This window comes from Hydra vulgaris, chromosome 01 (assembly GCF_038396675.1).
Source record: "Hydra vulgaris chromosome 01, alternate assembly HydraT2T_AEP".
Taxonomy (NCBI): domain Eukaryota; kingdom Metazoa; phylum Cnidaria; class Hydrozoa; order Anthoathecata; family Hydridae; genus Hydra; species Hydra vulgaris.
The window spans coordinates 16,746,066-16,765,221 of NC_088920.1; the positions used below are offsets into that span (position 1 = coordinate 16,746,066).

The 19,156-nt window shown below is 28.7% G+C and overlaps 1 protein-coding gene across 2 annotated transcripts in view; it reads left to right on the forward strand.

Annotated features, from left to right (window-relative positions):
- LOC136075144 (NACHT, LRR and PYD domains-containing protein 9C-like) overlaps positions 1 to 19,156 on the forward strand; it is a 55,190-nt gene that overhangs the window by 5,196 nt on the left and 30,838 nt on the right. The window contains exons 1-2 of one of the 2 annotated variants that reach the window (XM_065787488.1): positions 1,969 to 2,107; positions 18,622 to 18,903. In XM_065787488.1, coding sequence (XP_065643560.1) covers positions 18,627 to 18,903 — 277 coding nt within the window. In that variant the 5' untranslated portion in view covers positions 1,969 to 2,107; positions 18,622 to 18,626. Of the gene's footprint in view, positions 1 to 1,968; positions 2,108 to 18,621; positions 18,904 to 19,156 lie in introns of those variants that run through there. The other variant, XM_065787487.1, reaches the window with a different exon arrangement.

Consider the following 19,156-nt stretch of genomic DNA (forward strand, 5'->3'; position numbering starts at 1 on the left):
AAAAACTGAGCGCACATTGGCTAAGCTTTTGTCTTCTAAATTTTGATACCAGAAATACAGATCTTTATTCTGCATTTCAAACAGCTAGATATAAAAAACTAACTATATATCAAAGTCACCTTAATAAGCGCTTTCTAAACATCTATGTAGATAACTAACTATACAGGTTTAACGGAATACCATAATGGAGCGTGGGAAAAAATCAAAAGAATGATGGGAAGTGTATTTTTTAAATTGATAAGTCCAGATATAAAAAGAAAATGGTTATAAAAACTTATTTCAAAGACTATAATTTAATAACCTTAATATTCTTTTTTGAGGTGCTAGAATGCCATAAAAGCAATGTAAATCAGCATATTTACCTGTCAAAATGTGTAAATTAACGTAACTATGAAGAAAACGACTTGAAAAATTTTCTGGCCTTTTTTTTAAGGAACTTTAAAAAAAAACCTTCACAGAACAACATTTTTATTTAATATTTGCGAAAAGTATACAACGGGAAATTTGGTTTGAAATTAGATCGCTTTAACATATATCATAACACTATTTAATGACATAAACATGAAGCTAACTAAAATTTTAAAATTGTTCAAGACAAATAAGTTATCAGTTAACATTGAAAAAACTATTTTAAAAATATGCCTCAAATATAGACAATATTCAAATAAAACAATTAAAAGTTATTTTTCTCTTGGTGTTCTTATTGATGAAAATCTGACATAGAAAAATCATATTGAAACCTTGCGCAACAAAACATATTGGAGTATTATACAATGCGGGAAGTTTTGTAAATAGACACAAATTAATTTTTTATTTCTCACTTATCCAATGTCATCTAAATGCAACAGAAGCATCTAGCACGACTAATAAACTTTAAAGATGGTTTTACTGATGCAAAACCACTTTTATTCGAAATTAATTTTTTTAATATTTACCATCTAAATGTTTTTAACGTTCTTTACTTTATATTCAAATGTAAGATAATTTTAACTCTTATATCTTTTTAAAATTTATATGCAATAAAGCCCAAAAAAAAATTTGATCCAAGAAATGAAAATTTTATTAAACATTATTCGCTAACAATTTTTAGAAGGTCTCTTATATCTTGTTGCGGAGCTTTTCTGTGAAACCAAGTAGTTTAAAAATTTTTTTATTTTATCCCAAAGTTGGCATTTTTCTACTTTCAAAAAAAACTAATAAAAATTATTTTCTCAATAGATAATATATTCGAATTCTTCTGATCTCGTTTCTCTTTTATAAGTGTTATCTAAATGTAAATTAAAATATTTGATTTATCTTTTTATTGCTTTGTTAAACGGTGTCTTATAATTGAGATACCTTATTATATTTGTATGTAGGTTTTCTTAAACGGTATTTACTTTTCATTTTATATTTTTTGAAGAAACTGGTTTATCATTATTGTATTGTTAAACGGTTCTCGATGACAGGATTTTATGGTCCTCTTCAAGTTTTTGTGTTTTTAAATATTATGTATAACGAATTTTATCAGAAAAACTGTTAAAAGAAAAAAAAAATAAACAAAAAATAATGTTCAAAATTTATGATGAAGATGACAAACATAAAATTTTAATATATATTATTAAAATCAGTAGAAACATTTATCTAATTTTTCCAATTGGTGAGAAATGGAGGATCAATCACGCAGAAACAATTTAAGGGTTTGACGGGTTAACTGAAAACAATGGTCAAACTTTGATTAACATTGATTTAAGTCACTAAAGTTTTTTTAGAGCATTTGGGATTAAAAAATGTTATCATTGAAAAAGCTCATAGAACTGGTCAGTGAAAGTTCAGCAAACCAAGAACAATCGCATTAAAACTTTATACTTTAAAGACAAAGTTGAAATTCAGAAAAAAATTAACGCAACTAAAATGGAAAATTATTTATATTAACCCTTACGTTCCGAAGTACGCCTTTTGGCATTCTTGCTAGATACAAATACATATATTTATATTAGGTCCACATCAGTCCGGATAAACAACAACTTCGCATGGTTTTAATACAGACTTTGCTTGTACTTTTACTATTAAAACCAGTTACATCTTGACTTTGAAGTTGAAAACACTATTGATGAGCTCAAAAATAGTAAGAATAATGATTCTAATGATAAATAACTGATTTGAATGTATATATAATTTTGTTCTCTTTTTCTAACCTTAGAAAGTTAACTTTGGCTTATGATTTGAAATCTAAAATGTTATTTACACTTCTTATCGACCTTGTTTTATAGACATTATTTATGTATAAGTATATGTAAAAAATACTAAAGAACATGTAATAAAGCTATATTTAAGTAAGGTAAAACACAAGTACTCTACAGAAATGTATTTTCATGTTCTTAGTGTCAATATATTTTCAATGCAACTTTGAAGAGTTGCATTGAAAATATATTAACACTACTATTATGTTGGTTTCCTTAATTATTTACTCATAGTTTTGCCGAAACTATGGCTACAACATTTTTTAAATATGAAAAAAACTGTTATATTTTTATTTATTTATTCATTTTGAATATGCTTATGGGATGTTAAAAAATTTAATTTTATTACCTACATAAATGTTTCCATCTGTTTTTTCAAAAAGTGTCTCTTTTTAAAAAGTGCTAAGTGAACTATTTCCTAACAAAAAAAAAAGAGGTTTTTAGACCAATACTGTATAAATTTTATGATAGGTATGATGTTAATCTATAAAGGTTATGTAAATACTTATTTGCTTTTAGAAAAACTTTACTTCAAGGTTCAGATGTTACGATAACATAACAAGATTTTGTTTTTCACATACAATTATAGCTAAAAATACTGCGTGCTGAGTGGTCAAACCTAAAAAATTGAGCGGAGCTTTTAGTTTAATGAAGATTTTTGTGCCAAAACTATCAAAATTTAAATAGTTTTACAGGATGAGATGAAGGTTGAACAAGCAGCCGGAAAATATGCATGCATCTCTTACATTAGGCTGATCATTTGGTTTTGGGCTGCCAACAAAACAAAAGTATCATCTTCCTAAAATATTTATATACACTACATTTTTATTTTGCATATATCATTGTTTTATTAATTATTTTAAGTTTTGCTTATTAAAATGGACCACATTTTTTCATTAAATATTATTGATGAGAAAAATTTAATCGGAAAAAACTTAGAAAGCGAGTGCAATTTATTGCACTTTAAAATATTTTTCATCTTAATCTGCTCCATGTCTGAGTCAGAGCAAAAAACTTTTTTCATTTTGTATGTAAACAGATAAATTAACAAAAAAATTTGAAAAACTCAAACTTTTATTGCACTTTAAAATATTTTTTATTGAGTAAACTTGGCTTAAAACCATTGAAAAAATTCAAATTTTGAATTAGGAAATTACAAATCAGTTCACCAACCACATCATAACTACGCTGGTGGTGGTGTAAGTATTTTTGTTGATAAATCAATTTGATTTTTTTTAAACAATTAAATTTATTTTACGTCATAATCTCAATGTTGAAAAATTAGGTTGTGAGTTACTGTGTATAAAAGTTATGAAATTATATACTTTTGGGGCCCCTTAATCCATCACTCCCCCTTCCCCAATATAATTTTTGTTACTATGGGCCTGTAATTAACTCTATTTATATTTAAATTTTCTGTATTATCTATAGAAAATTTTAAACTTATCTAAGCAGTTTTTCAGCCACATTTAGTAAAACCTGAAAATATGTTTACTTATCTGGTGATCTTAACTTAAATTATGCTTTAAATATAAATGTTCAATACTTAGCTTAATTATACTTTAATTATAAATGTTCAATACTTTTTAGATAATCTTATCCGATATTATCTAATACCAACTGTAAATAAATCAACGAAAATATAATAATACAAGCCCACAATGCACATTTATAAGAAAAAAAGAAGAAAAAGAAAAACACATTATATGTGCTGTGTCTAGGGATTGCAATGCCAGGCTTGATTTACGATCCCGGGATTTCAGGATTGAAGAAGTTAAAATCCCGGGATTATATATAATGTGAGGTATTTGCTAAAAAACAGAGGTTAATACTGCATATATGAATATACTTTTTGATGTTATTAATTTTTTATTTAATTTCATTATGCCTTTATAACTTGAGTTAATTTTCTATGGCGCCTTAAATTGTTTCAATTATGTAATAGGCAGCAGATGTATATAAAGATCTTAAAATGATGCAGAAATATATATACGGTACCTTCCATATTATGTTTTAAGATTACAGACTTTACAGAGTAATCTTTATCAAATAATGGATATGTAAATAACATTTGAACATTTAAAGTGTATTTGACTAAAGTCACTAAACAATCAAAGTTTCAAATTAAATTTGTAAACATAAATTTTCTTAAATTTGGCTACCGATGTCGCAGCTGTAGCAACTAGCTACTTTGTAAAAAAATAACAAAATAAGTTGTTTATTAATATTGAGTAACAAAAATTAAAGAGAATCTTTATTTTATATTTATTAATAAATGGTAGTTAAATAATAAATGTAAAACAAAAAAACAATTCATATTAAATGCATATTTTATTTACAAACTTTCTTTTTGTGTCTGAAAATATTTTTGGAGGAATAGTAGAGCATCTAAGGTTTAGTCATTTAGCCTACTCCTTATTTTACTTCCCAAATATCCAGCTGCAGAAAATGCCCGCTCAGGTTCGATGCTCGTCGGTGGAATAGATAACAAATATTGGTATACTAATTCCAAATTATGCCCCCGGTTTCCACCATTTTCAAACAGATGCATTTCTTTCTTTATTATTGACATTAAATTTGAAGTTTGTGTTTCTGGTCCGATGGCTTTCATGCTTTGTGCAATTTGTTCTTGTAACTTTTCTCTTAAAGACAGGGAGGTTCGAACTTGTGATTCTTCATTTCTAACAACAGCCATTATATTTTCATCAACATCAATACTTGATTTTTTTAAATTATCATTTTTAAAAGCAGCTAATCTCTCAATAAGTTTTTTTATCTGCTTCCTGATAAGGGTTTGAGGAGGAATTCCAAAAATTTTGCAGACATTTGTTTTATTATTCACAGCATCATATTTTGGATTTTGAAGGTATTTTAAAACACTAGAAATCTCTTCACATCGTCTTTTTCCATTCTTGTTTTTATAGCTTGGAACGTTTTATTAGCAAAGGGAGATTGTTTTTGAACAATCTGCTGGAATAAAAATAGGAGTACTGCATCTGCAGTGCATAGATTAGCATCTCATCTGCATAACGCATCTACTGCTAATTTGACAGGTGCAAGTACTTCTATTATTTCCGAAAGAACCACAAAATCACTTTCCTTTAAAGAAACTGGGTGGTTTAAGTCTATTAAAGCTTTCTGTATACATATTTTTAAAGCAAGGAAACGCTCTAGCATCAATAGAAAAGAGTTCCATCTTGTTTTGCAATCCAAAATGAGCAAAAGCTCGCTGCCTTTCTCTTCTTTGACATATTTTTGCAAGACTGCATCATTTTTTGTTGGGGATTGTTTAAAAAGAACAACTACCTTACGGACTTTTTTACTAGTTCATTGATATTTTAACATATTTTATATATGGTTTTCATGACAAATTTTTATCTAGTATTACATCTAGAAAATTAACGATTTGTTCCCCTTTAATAAATGTTTTATTGATAAAGAGATTCTGTAATATTAATGGAACATTTTCACCTTTACTATATTTGTAGAATATATTAACTTTAGATTTTTCTACATTTAATGAAAGTCTGTTACTTGTAAACCACTCGTTTAACTTTAGTAGTTCTTTATTAAATATATTTAAAAAAACTTTGATGTTTTTGTTGGATTAAAATAGATTGGGGTAGTCTGCAAACAATATAGCATAAAAATTTGTCATGAAAACCATATATAAAATATGTTAAAAAAAAATCTCAAGATATATTTCCATTTTATATAAAACAAAACCATTTCTCAGATGCATCTTTATTGATTCTAAAATATATACTTTTCATTTATTCACACTTTTATCTCCTACTGAATAATGTATGGGGTATTTAGAACTATGGTAAATTAAAAAATCTTTATAGTAAACAAAAATACACATGTAGGATTGTATAAGGTTCACACAAAAGTTTTTATTTCAAAACTTTTTTAAAGAAACCTTGCGCCTTGAGTGTTCATTAAATTAATATAACCAAGTTCTACAATTTATGTTTACAAGTTCTACAAAACATTGACATTCTCCTTCTGTATTCAAGTTGCTTTTTAATAAAAGTTTGCAAAAATATCTTTCTCAATTTTCAATTAACAACTTTGTTGTTTCAAGAACTTATTTAATTCTAGGCTCTTACCAAATCCAATACCATGGACCGTTTATATGAAAACATTTTTCAAATTTATTACAAAAAAAAAACAATTTTCAAAACATCTCTTCGGAACAGTATAGGAAAGAATCTAAGAGTCTCGTATTACAAGAAGACGAAGAGTCTTCTTGTAATACTCTACAAGAATTCTTGTACAATTCTTGTAGAGTACAATAGAATTACAATTCTCTGATTGTAGACTCTACAATTCTTTTCAATTGTAGATTCTCGAATTGTAGACTCTACAATTCTTGTAGAGTCTACAATTCTTGTAGAGTATTACAAGAAGACAAAGAGTCTCGTATTACAAGAATCTAAGAGTCTCGTATTACAAAAAGTTATCCTGCTACTGGTAACATGTAAACCAGTACAATCTGCTTCATGTCCTGCTGCCTTGTAGGATACGCCTTTTTAGGCAAAGGCTAGGAGATGCCAACTCCGATTTAAAACACCCCCTGCCTTGGGGCTCTTGGTTGAGTAAAGGCTAGAGATGGTGTCTCGATAAAAATACTCATCTTGGGCAGATGTTAAATGCACCCAGCTACTGTCTTGTAGAAGGCCTCCTAGGCAAAGACTTAAGGGGTAAACAGATTCTATCTGTTGACCAGCCTCGCACCCCTTCTTCATCTATTAGGCTGGCGCAGATGTATTTTAATACATTGTTTCCAGTTTAGGATGTTGAATGCTGGATCTTCTTGACTCAATGCATGGGTTTTGCTTGTGTCTCTGTTTTTATGACTAGGCAACTCATTCTATTATCTCCTAATGAGGGTACAGCTCTAAAACTTAGTTTTATGGTTCTGAGGCCAGCTGGTAGTCAGGTTTCCCGAACTCTGTGGTAGCTCTCAGAGAGGCTGATTTCATCAACAGCTGAAAAATATCAAAGTATTAACATTGCCATGTTGCGCATGGATGGTGTCCCTGTTTGTACTTTTGGTGTGCATTGCGGAGGCCACATTTGGAGCCCTTTGTTACGGCTTAGGGTTTATTAGTAGTAATGAGGCAATTGCTTGGGCTATTAAACGGTGTTCTGAGTACTATCTATGCTTTGAGTCAAGTTCTTCAATCCAATTTAAAAATGAATAAAGTACCAAAAACTATAAAACACAAAAAACCATCATCATCACCAAGTTCTCTAAACCTATCATTCACTAATATTGGTGGTCTTCGAAGTAACTTTTCTTCTGTTGAGTCTTATCTCTTGCAAAGTTCACCAGACCTACTTGCTCTTTGTGAAACTAATTTGAGTTCGGTCTCATTTTATGATCTTAGTGTTGATGGTTATCTTCCTCTAATTCGTAAAGACTCCAATAGTCACATGCTTGGCCTGGGCATTTACATTCGTAAGAATTCACCCATTTGTTGTGAAACTAGGTTTGAATCCACAGACTATTCTTTTATGTGCTTTCGTTTAGCACCACTTCACTCTATTGCCTTTCTCTTTGTTCTATATCGCTCTCCTTCATCTCAAGACTGCACACTTTTTGACGTTATTTCTGATCATATTGACCAAGCCCTCTCTCTTTATCCATCAGCTAATATAGTTGTTGTCGGTGACTTTAATGCTCACCACTCTGAATGGCTTGGCTCTAGTGTAAGTGATTTGGCAGGCATTAAAGCCCACAACTTTTGCCTTTCACAATCCCTAACTCAAATAGTCAACTTTCCAACCCGCTTTCCAGACAACCAGAATCATTTACCTTCTCTACTCGACTAATGTCTTGTTTCTGATCCTAGTCAGTGCTCAGTTTCTCCACGTTCACCCTTAAGTTCTTTTGATCACAGTTTGATCTCTCTAAAACTAATACTTCATTCTTCTTCATCACCTGAATCCCCCTATTATCGAACCTCTTACAACTACAGTAAAGCTGACTGGGATTTTTTCTGTGATTTTTTTCTTGATGGCCCTTGGGTAGAAATCTTTTGTCTTCCTGTCGACAAATGTGCTTCTTACATAACTTCGTGGATTCAGGCTGGCATGGAATCTTTTATTCCCTCTCGATGATTCCAGGTCAAACCTCACTCTCCTCCATGGTTTTCTTCACACTGTGCTGCTGCGATTGCCAATCAAAACCATTACTTCCATATTTATCAGCAAAACAATTCTCCGGAAAACAGACGTCTGTTTATTACTACTAGAAACAATTGTAAAAAGGTTTTGTCTAATGCTAAAACCCGCTAATATCAGGTCATGAAATCTCGTATCTCATCCAAAAAATTAGGCTCTCGTGACTTCTGGAGAATCTTTAATAATATCAATAATAAGGGCAAATCTATAATTCCACCTCTTTTGTATGGTTCAGACTTTGTCTCCTTACCTAAAGACAAAGCCGAATTGTTTGCTAAAAACTTTTCATCAATATCATCTCTTGATTCCACTAGTTGCCTTCTACCTGATATTGCCAACAAACAGGTTGACTCATTGCTTGACATTCATATCACTCCAGCATCTGTATCTAAAGTGATTTCCTGCCTAGACTCTTCTACAGCTTGTGGCCCGGACAACATACCTGTTATTGTCTTGCAGAAGTGTTCTCTGGAGCTGTCGTCTATACTCTCAAAACTATTCAACAAGTGCTTATCAGAGTCTTGCTTTCCAGCCTGCTGGAAAGCGGCATCTGTTATTCCTATCTTCAAAAGTTCTGGAGAGCTATCTGATTCGTCTAACTACCGTCCCATAAGTCTTCTTCCTATCATAAGCAAGGTTTTTGAATCTTTAATTAACAAACACTTAATTTCTCATCTTGAATCTAATAACTTACTTTCTGACCATCAATATGGATTTCGATCTTCTCATTCTACAGCTGATTTGCTAACAGTAATAACTGACAGGTTTTATCGTGCATTAGATAAAGGTGGAGAGGTTAAGGCCATCGCTCTTGATATTTCAAAAGCTTTTAATAAAGTTTGGCATGCTGGTCTTCTCCATAAGCTTTCTTCTTATGGTGTATCCGGCAAAATCTTTAAAATCATTGAATCCTTCCTTTCCAATCGTAGCATAAAAGTTGTCCTTGATGGACAACACTCTTCTTATTCTGTAACTTTAGGGGTTCCTCAAGGTTCTATCCTTGGCCCTATACTCTTTTTAATTTACATTAAAGATCTTCCAAATATTCTCACATCTAAGGTGGCATTGTTTGCTAATGATACTACCATTTATTCTTGTCGTGATAAGAAACCATCACCCTCTGATTGCTTGGAGGGGGCATTTGAGCTTGAAAAGGATCTCACTTCTGCTACAGCATGGGGCTCACAGTGGCTGGTGAACTTTAATTCAGATAAAACTCAATTTTTTTCAGCCAATTGTTATCGCAATAATTTAGATCTTCCTATATTTATGAACGGTGATGTACTCGATGAGTCACTTACTCTTCATCTTCTAGGATTAACTCTTACTTCCAATCTTTCTAGGAAACCATATATCAAATCATTTGCAAAATTAGCATCTGCTAAGGTTGCATCTCTTTATCGAGCTCGTCACTTTCTTTCTTCGGATTCTATTCTCTATCTCTATAAATCTCAAATCCGGCCTTGTATGAAATATTGTTGCCATATCTGGGGCGGTTCTTCTAATGATGCCCTTTATTTTTTAGACAAGGTGCAAAAACGCATTGTAAACATAGTTGGACCTGCTCTTGCAGCCAACCTCCAACCATTATCACATTGTCGTAATGTTGCTTCTCTTTCTCTTTTCTATAAATACTATAATGGGCACTGCTCTAAAGAGCTAGCGTCTCTTGTGCCATCTACTATAATTCATTCTCGTGTTACTTGTCATTCAATTAAGTGTCATCCTTTTTCTGTGACTGTTCCTAAGTGCTCCAAAAGCGCTTATTCGTCTAGTTTTTTTCCTCGAACATCAGCTATTTGGAATTCGCTTCCTTCATCTTGCTTTCCTGATTCATATAATTTGCAATCTTTTAAGTCGTCCGTCAATCGTTATCTTGCTCTAAAATCTTTATCTTTTCTCTTTCAGTAACTTCCAACTTTAATTAGTGGCTGCTTGCAGTCTTGTTGGAAGCGAAGATGTATTAAAAAAAAAAAAAAAAAAAAAAGACATTGATTTAAAATACCTTATTTAAAATAAAAAGGGAAAGAAATGGTTGGCGAAATTGCAAATGTTTTGAAAACCTTGAGTTTGCAAAACTCTTAGCCATGAAACAATAATACTTAGTTGATATTATTATGTTGTCATTACGATTCATTAACTACAAGAATTTTTAGTTTGCAAGTAGAAAATTTTGAAATAAAAATAAAAAAATAAGTTAATACATTTTTTATCTGGTCATGTGACCAGGGCAAGATGACTTGATATACAATGTTTACCACCAATTTTACAAACTTTTCCTCCCAACTAACTATCAGCTACTCTAACACAAAATAAACACACATTGCAATAAAATATTCCTTAAATAGTTATACCGGAAAGACACCATTCATTAAGAATAATCAAAACCAAGGTATTTCTTTTTAATTGCAATGGCCAAACTTCCCGTTATTTTTCGGAAATAAGCATTGCATGTAAACAAAAGTTTCTGTAAATATTGGGATATTTCAGGTTAAATACAATTGGGTTTTTTTTTGTTAAGCAAGGAGAGGTTTGGTTATCGCAGCTGCCAGATAGTTTCTTCAAATAAAAGGAATGTTTCTGTTAATATTTTGAACATATAAAAGTTTGAAAAATTTGTTTCTAGCAAGTAATTTAGATATAAAATAGATTGTATGTTATCGAAAAAATTATCTAAAAACCATTTTTTTTGATATACATAAAAATTTAAATTTCTCGTGATTTACATTTCATTTTAACGGCCAATACACAAATAAATAACAACTTAGCAAATAAAAAATTTTAAAAAATTATTAACAATTTAGATAAAGTATAAATAAGCACATAACAATATAATTATATTACATATTCCTATATACATTTACAATATAGATATACGTAAAAAATCATTTTTGAGTAATATATATTGGTTTCACAAAAAATAAAAAAGTCAACCCAACTACACAAAAATACAGTCATAACTTTCTTTTCCATTTCAAATCAACAATAAATCTAAAATGAAAACAAAAAAAAACAAAGAGTTTTTGAGAAAGATTTTAATATTTAACAAAATAATAAATTATAAAAAACACTTATTATGTGCAATGGCTACCTTAAAGTTGTAGAGGTAAATAGAGGTTTTAAAGTGCAATGTAACCAATCTCAGTTTGATTGTAAATGTAATGGTGATAGCTGAATTTTCTGTTTATAACATTGTTGGCGCCATATGCCAAATTTACTCCTAAATTTAAGATTAAACTTTCTTATATTGTTAAATGACTAAAAAATTTTTTCAACTTCTTTAAAATCAAATTCAAATAATTAATTAATAAATTATTTATTTGAATTTAAATTGGACAAAACAACTCAACAGTTTAACAATGAAACCCAAATTTTCATTATAGAACAGAAATTTTTTTTTTTCTGTTCTATAATGAAAATTTAATTTATCAAATTTCTATTTTTATTTAATATAAACCATTTTATAAGTAAAATTTAAAATTTAATAATAAAGACGCATACTTAGTTCTAAGCATTAGCTAGCTAAAAAAAAAAAATTTATTAAACATAACCATAATATAGAGGAAGGTTGCGTAAGAGGACTTAGTAAGGATCTTAAGATGATATAACCTCTTTTAAGAGTAGACTACTGATTTTTTGCGAACTTTTTTAGTTAAGTATATTCGTACAAGTCCAACAGTGTTATTTATTTAAATTTCTTGGTTGTATTTAAAATGGTTGTTGTTAAAATTCTTTGAATGTTTTATTGCATTTTAAAATTTACCATCCCCATTTAATTTTTTTATTATTCAATATTTTGTAATTACGCCAGAACGAAACAAGGTCATCAAAAATTTATTACATCCTCAATATTTTATGCTTATTTACTGCTAATTCCATGGTTTATATGTGATAATACATAAGCTGTTGTCATGCTATTTAAATTATGATAGTGCTTAGTAAAGTTGCTAAAGACGATACGTTTTTAGACGCTCAAGATGAGATGCGTTTTTTATTTAGAAAAGCGCGTTCTATTAAAGTTATTTTTCACAGAGCTTTCATTTGGTATTTCAAGAGCCAAAGTGTCTTCAAAAAATAGTATTGCAAACTTTTTTAGAGATAGAAAAGATTTATTTTTGTTTTTTTATAATTGAGATAATTACTTTTTACTTAAATATAGTCCTTAAAAATACATTTTTATTTAATTTTTTTGTGTGATTATTTTTTTGTTATTTTGAATTTTTTTAGTTCTGTTAAAAAAAGCTCATCCTAAGAAACTGGTTTCCTAAGATGAGATGATTGGGTGTGTTAAAAGTAACACTATTCATTTATATTCTAGATTAAGTTTAAGATAAAGATTAAGTTATGATAATCTGCAAAAATAAATATAAAAGTATTATAATATTTTGGTTTTAAAAAAACAATAGACTATTAACATGCTCAACATTCGCAACCTTCTCCTAACAGAAAATTGATAACTTATAATAGAAATAATTTTTACCTATCTGCTCCATTATTATCACGAAAATGCTTTTTATTATTTAAAAAAAAAGTTATTTTTTGTGCTCATGCTAAAGTTAAAAATTGTTAAAAACCAAAGTACAATTTTGCATTGCTTTTCGCGGACCCCACCTATGAAATAATATTGTTTTGCGGAATTTTGATCTACCAACTTCCTTTGCTTCAAGACTAGTATACAACAAAAACAAATTTACTCATGCTCAACCCTTACTGATACAAATGAATGCACTAAATATATTTCAAATAAATATTTTTTTAAATATACTTTTCATGTTTAAATATAAACATGAAAATATAATTCTGGTTCCAGAACATTTTACAGCACACTTTTTTAAAAACAATTCAAATAAATATAATACAAGAGACACAGGCAACTTTAAGATACCGTTTGAAACAACAAGACTCGCAAAATTCTCAATTACATATCGTAGTCCCTATTTATTTTACAAATCCAGAATCGAATCACTATTAAACTTAAACAATGAACACTCTCTGAAAAAAATGCTAAAACCAACAATAATCAAACTATACAACTTTAAGGAATTTTTTAAAACTTAAATAAAAAAATGTAAATTAACTTTTAATACAAATTGATAAAAAAAAAAATTTATGATATTAAAAAGGTATATATGCATATATATTAAATAAGGTATATGAGTTAAATCATTATATTTCAACCAATGGCCTGTGGCTCACCATCTCTGATTTTGCTAATTTTTACTTATTGTTATGTGCATCTTGTAGATAGGTTAAATTTGAAATTTCAGACTTTCAAGTTCAATGGTTCAGAAATTATAGCCTTACAAACATGACACAGTGGCCCCCCTCGATTTTCAAATGGTCAAAACAGACTACTTTAGAGCTCTTTAACTTTTTTCTCACTTTCAACAAGTGTCTCATTTTTTCTAGAACTTTTTTCTGGATAGTTTTCTCTTTAAAAAAGTGGTTTTTATTAACTTGCGTTAAATTAGAAAAAAAGGGGTTGAGGGGGTGATGGAGGGGGGGGAGATTTGGGGTGGCACCAATCAAATTCAACTAATTTTTAGTGATTTAATTAACTTTTGTTAATTTCCTTTTAAGACCATTACATTGTATATTTGCTGGAAAATCTCGCACACATTTTTGATAGTAAAAGTAAGAAAAAATGCAATAAAGATCTAATGCCTTTAATTTTATATTCATTAGAAAATGAATTATGTATGTTTCATGCTAGAAAATGAATGCTTATATCTTTGTAAGTTGGTTGCCCTTCTTCCCCTTTTGATTGGTGCCACCCCAAACCCCATCACCCCTCACCCCACCCTCACCCTCACCTTGGAGTGCGTGGGGGGGGGGAGGGTCCAGACCACATAAACACCACTGATTACCTACAATAAAATAGAATTTAAAGAAATAATTGTTTCATTTTGAAATTAATTTAGATATTTAGGTACTTAATACTTTAATATCTAAATTAATTTCAAAATGAAACCATTATTTCTTAGATATTTAGGTATTAAGTACCTAAATATCTAAATTTATTTAGAGACTTTTATTTAAACCATAATGAAGATCTCTAAAAAGTTACTGCCCTCTTTATTTGTGCCCCTATCTACTAAAAAGACCAGATCAAGGAGAAGACAACCAACCATATCTTTCCTTATATTAAGAAATGACTTATAATTAGTTGCACCCTTATTAGAGGGTGTAGGATTAGAGGGGCACTGGTTTCAAGTAACACATACAACTGTTGATGATTGAAAAATAGGGTAATTTAAAAATGCTGGCATTTTTGGTGTGGATTTGACAAGTTTATAATGTTTGCATTTTCAGATAGTTAGGTCTAATGGTCTTATATGCTGTTAATCTTAGATCAAAACAAAATGTTAGAAAAATTTACAAGCATCTCAAAATGGCTGAAAATTGGACTTTTTAGGCGAGTGGACATTTTGCTTTTAGATATATTTAAATTCTAAACTGCAACAAGCTGCCTATATTTTGCCTGTTTTTTGCAGACAGTAGTAGCTAATCAGAAAAGCTATCTGAAAAGACTTATGGATGAACAGAATAATGCTACAGTTAGTTTCATTTTGGCATATTTTAGCAATTTTACGATTTTTTCCAAAGTTGAGGAGGTCATAATTTTTTTCTAATTTAATACAAGTTAATAAAAACCACTTATTTAAAGAGAGAACTGTCAATAAAATAGTTCTAGAAAAAATGAGATGAAAATGAGAAAAAAGTTATACAGCTCTAAAGTAGTTTGTTTTGACCATTTGTAAATCAAGGGGGGCCACTGTGTCATGTTTGTAAGGCAATAATTTCCGAACCGTTGAACTTGGAAGTCTAAAATTTCAAATTTAACCTATCTACAAGATGCACATAACAATATGTAAAAATCAGCAAAATCAGAGATGGTACAAAATTTTCTTCAAATTGAGATGGTACAAAGTTTGGTACAAAATCAAAGATGGTACAAAATCAGATGGTACAAAGTTTTCTTTAAATCTTTTCCCACAAAGTTTTCTTTAAATTGGTTGAAATATAATGATTTGACCCATATACACTATATACTATGTTATATATATTATATAAGGTATATATAATGTCTCTGAAAAAGTTACTCAATGACAAGACTGACTTTAGTCTTCTGCAAGCTTCCTATAACTACAAACAAGTAATTCTTCTTATCAATCTTACACAAATTTCATTTTTATCATATTTATACACAAACATTTTTTTTGAAATGTGGTAAATAAACTTATAGTGAAACATCTAAACACTCCTCCGAAAAATCAGCAGTTTTATTTTTATTTATTGTATTTTTTATTTTTATTAGAAGAATATAGAGATATATTTCTCAGATTAATTTTACATACACATAATAAAGTGTAATTATATTGTTGTAATTGGTATTTATTTTAATCATGTCTTGGAGTTGTATGCAACTATATTTTTATTTACTTCGTATATTTCAAACTTTTTGTTTATAATATTTATATTTGTATATCTTTACCGTCAATCTGTGATTGGCTACTTGTAAATACTTTGTAATTGTAAAATAAACATGTTTAAATATATATATATATATATATATATATATATATATATATATATATATATATATATATATATATATATATATATATATATATATATATATATGTGGTTGCCAGATGCCGGGCTATTACGAAGAAGAACACGGTAAAAAATCTATTTTTACAGGTTTGACGCTGTATTCTCCTCAGATAAAAATCAAAAGTCTGGCAATTCTATATATATGCATATACATATACATATATACATACATACATACATACATATATATATATATATATATATATATATATATATATATATATATATATATATATATATATATACACACACACACACACACACACACTGAACAGATGAATGATAATAAAATCAACATTCAGACTAAAATCTAATGTTGCCTTGCTAAACAATACAACGGAACCAATAAGTTGTTGAATTTGAGAATGAAGTAGCACAAAACAAGATGTTGTCTGCAGCCATGGAACTGTCAACAATTGAGGTGTACAAAAAAGTATATGTAAGACCTGATCACACTCCTGATGAGCAGGCTAAATTTGCACAATTGAATAAAGAGAGAAAGGAGGCAAATGAAAACTTACATTGCAATAATAACCTAGACCAACCCTTATGATTTGTCATTAGAAGCGGAAAATTGTTGTGTATTGACATCACTACAACAATAGATATTGGCAACCGCAAAGTACTCATTTGTCAAAGAAAGCATAACCAAGCAGCCCATATCAGCCAATCTTATCAATCTCATCAAAAGTTACATAATGAACAACTACCTATTTATTTGAAGCAAAATAATAAACTAATGCTACCTCATTTAACTCTAATAAATTATCAGAAATTTCCTTGTTTTAATATTTATTTCAACATAAGGAAAATTTCCGTTCAATTTTCTCAAATGGGTACTTTCCGTACTAATAACAGAATATAATTTTGTAAAGATACAGTAACTTTTAATAGTGTAGTAAATGTGCATAATGAATTTATTTGATAATGAGGTAGATTGTTATATTTTGATTGATATTAGAATTTTTTGTCATGGTCATTTTGGTAATATCATTTTACGTGTAGACTTGTTTATCCATTTTGCTTAGAAGTAATATTCAGTTTTGTTTTTTATTTAAGCGTTGCAATAAAGTAACAGATAAAATTGATGAAAAAAATCTAAGAATAAATAAGCATTTTAATTTATTTTTAATCAAGTGTCTATCATTGTTGTCAATTTATCATGAAGTTTAATAAAATTTTCAGAGAGCGGCCCAAGGTAGAACATCTAGTGCAATTTAAAAAAAGCTTACTGTACCTAATACCAATAATTTTTATACCCAACTATATGGCAAACTTTTATAATTTAAGACAATATATCAATATTAATACAGCTAACTAATAAATTAAGTATAACTAATTAATATAACTAGTAATGAGATGTTATCATACCTCATTACCTGGCTCTGCTTCCTCACATGCAAGTTCAACTAAAAAACGACTTTGCCTAATTAATGACATAGTTTAGTTGAAATAATTATTTCCAATAAGCAAGTTTTGTTTTTAGCTTCTTGTAAATATCAAAAATGTGCATGAAGAATACGTTATTGTTTTTTATCTAATCTTAACTTTTATTTTGTTGTTTAAGCAATATTACAATTTTTTCATATAATCATCTATATATATATATATATATATATATATATATATATATATATATATATATATATATATATATATATATATATATATATATATATATATATATATATATATATATATATATATATATATATATATATATATTGTTATAATCAGTCAGGGGCTCAAAGAAGGTAAGAATGATGCGTTAGGGTTAGGGTAAATAATTATTGTTTATTTAAAACAAATGAATGCACCATTTTGTTAAAAAAAAAACTTCAATTGTTTTTTCATGAAATTGGTTCTAATATCAATTACTTCAGGATTTTTGCTTAACAGTACTGATAATTTTAAATTATTTGTTTGCTTTTGATTAGCCTCTTCCAAATAATAGAAAATAATATTTAAAAAAAAGCCATTAGAAAATTAAAAAAATTATATAAAATGATAGAAAATAATATTTAAAAAAAGCCATTAGAAAAATGAAAAAATGATATGAATAAATAAAATATGATATGGGCATAATATTCATTTAGTTATTGATAAACATTTTTTCAGCGGGGCAAACACTACTTGAATGGATTTGCATTTGCATTTCAATTAGCATTTTAAATGACTAATTGTGATTTGACTAATCAGTTACTCAGTGGACTATTTGCGGCAAACACCTAAAGTGGCTTGATAATGACTAGCCAGTGTATCACATTTTGGAAAATTATTAACTTGCAACTTAAAGTAGATGCCACTAAATGTCCTAAAAGTAAACATTGAGCAAATCCACTGCATAAAATATTTGCTGGAGGTATATTTAAAATAAGTCATTATTCTATTTGAAGAGTAGGTAAAATGATTTTATGATGTTAAACAAGCTATTAGACTTGGGCTCTACAATCTTTTTAATTATCACAAAGCCTGATTATTGTTATAACTGTTGCTGATAAATCTCCTTAACTTATAGCATTTTACATTTTTTTTAAATAATACAATGTATATTATTTGATTAAGTTTTGAATTTTGCTTTGTTTTTTAGTATAAATGGATGGAGTTCTACAAAATCAAAAATTTCAAATTAAGTTGTCGGAACTACTTGATCAAGATTGGTTTAAGATTGGAATTTACTTAGATGTTGAAAAGCATAGTTTAGAATCAATTAGAAAAGATTTGACAAATTTTCAAAAACAAGAAGACAAAGCTTATGAAATGATACAAAAATGGCTCAATGTTGATAATAATCCGAGATTTGAAAAGTTAAGACTTGCCATTTTAGATATTCCAAAATACGATTTGTTGAAGAAGGTGGAGGATCTTGCAAGTACACATTTTTTTAATTATTATTTGTATTATATAAATTTTCCAGTTGTCATTTGTCACTTTCATTATGTTTTTTTGTTATTATTTTAACTTCCTCATCAAATTCTCTGCTTTCAGAAAAATTTGATTATGATGATGATGATGATGATGATGATGATGATGATGATGATGATGATGATGATGATGATGATGATGATGATGATGATGATGATGATGATGATGATGATGATGATGATGATGATGATGATGATGAT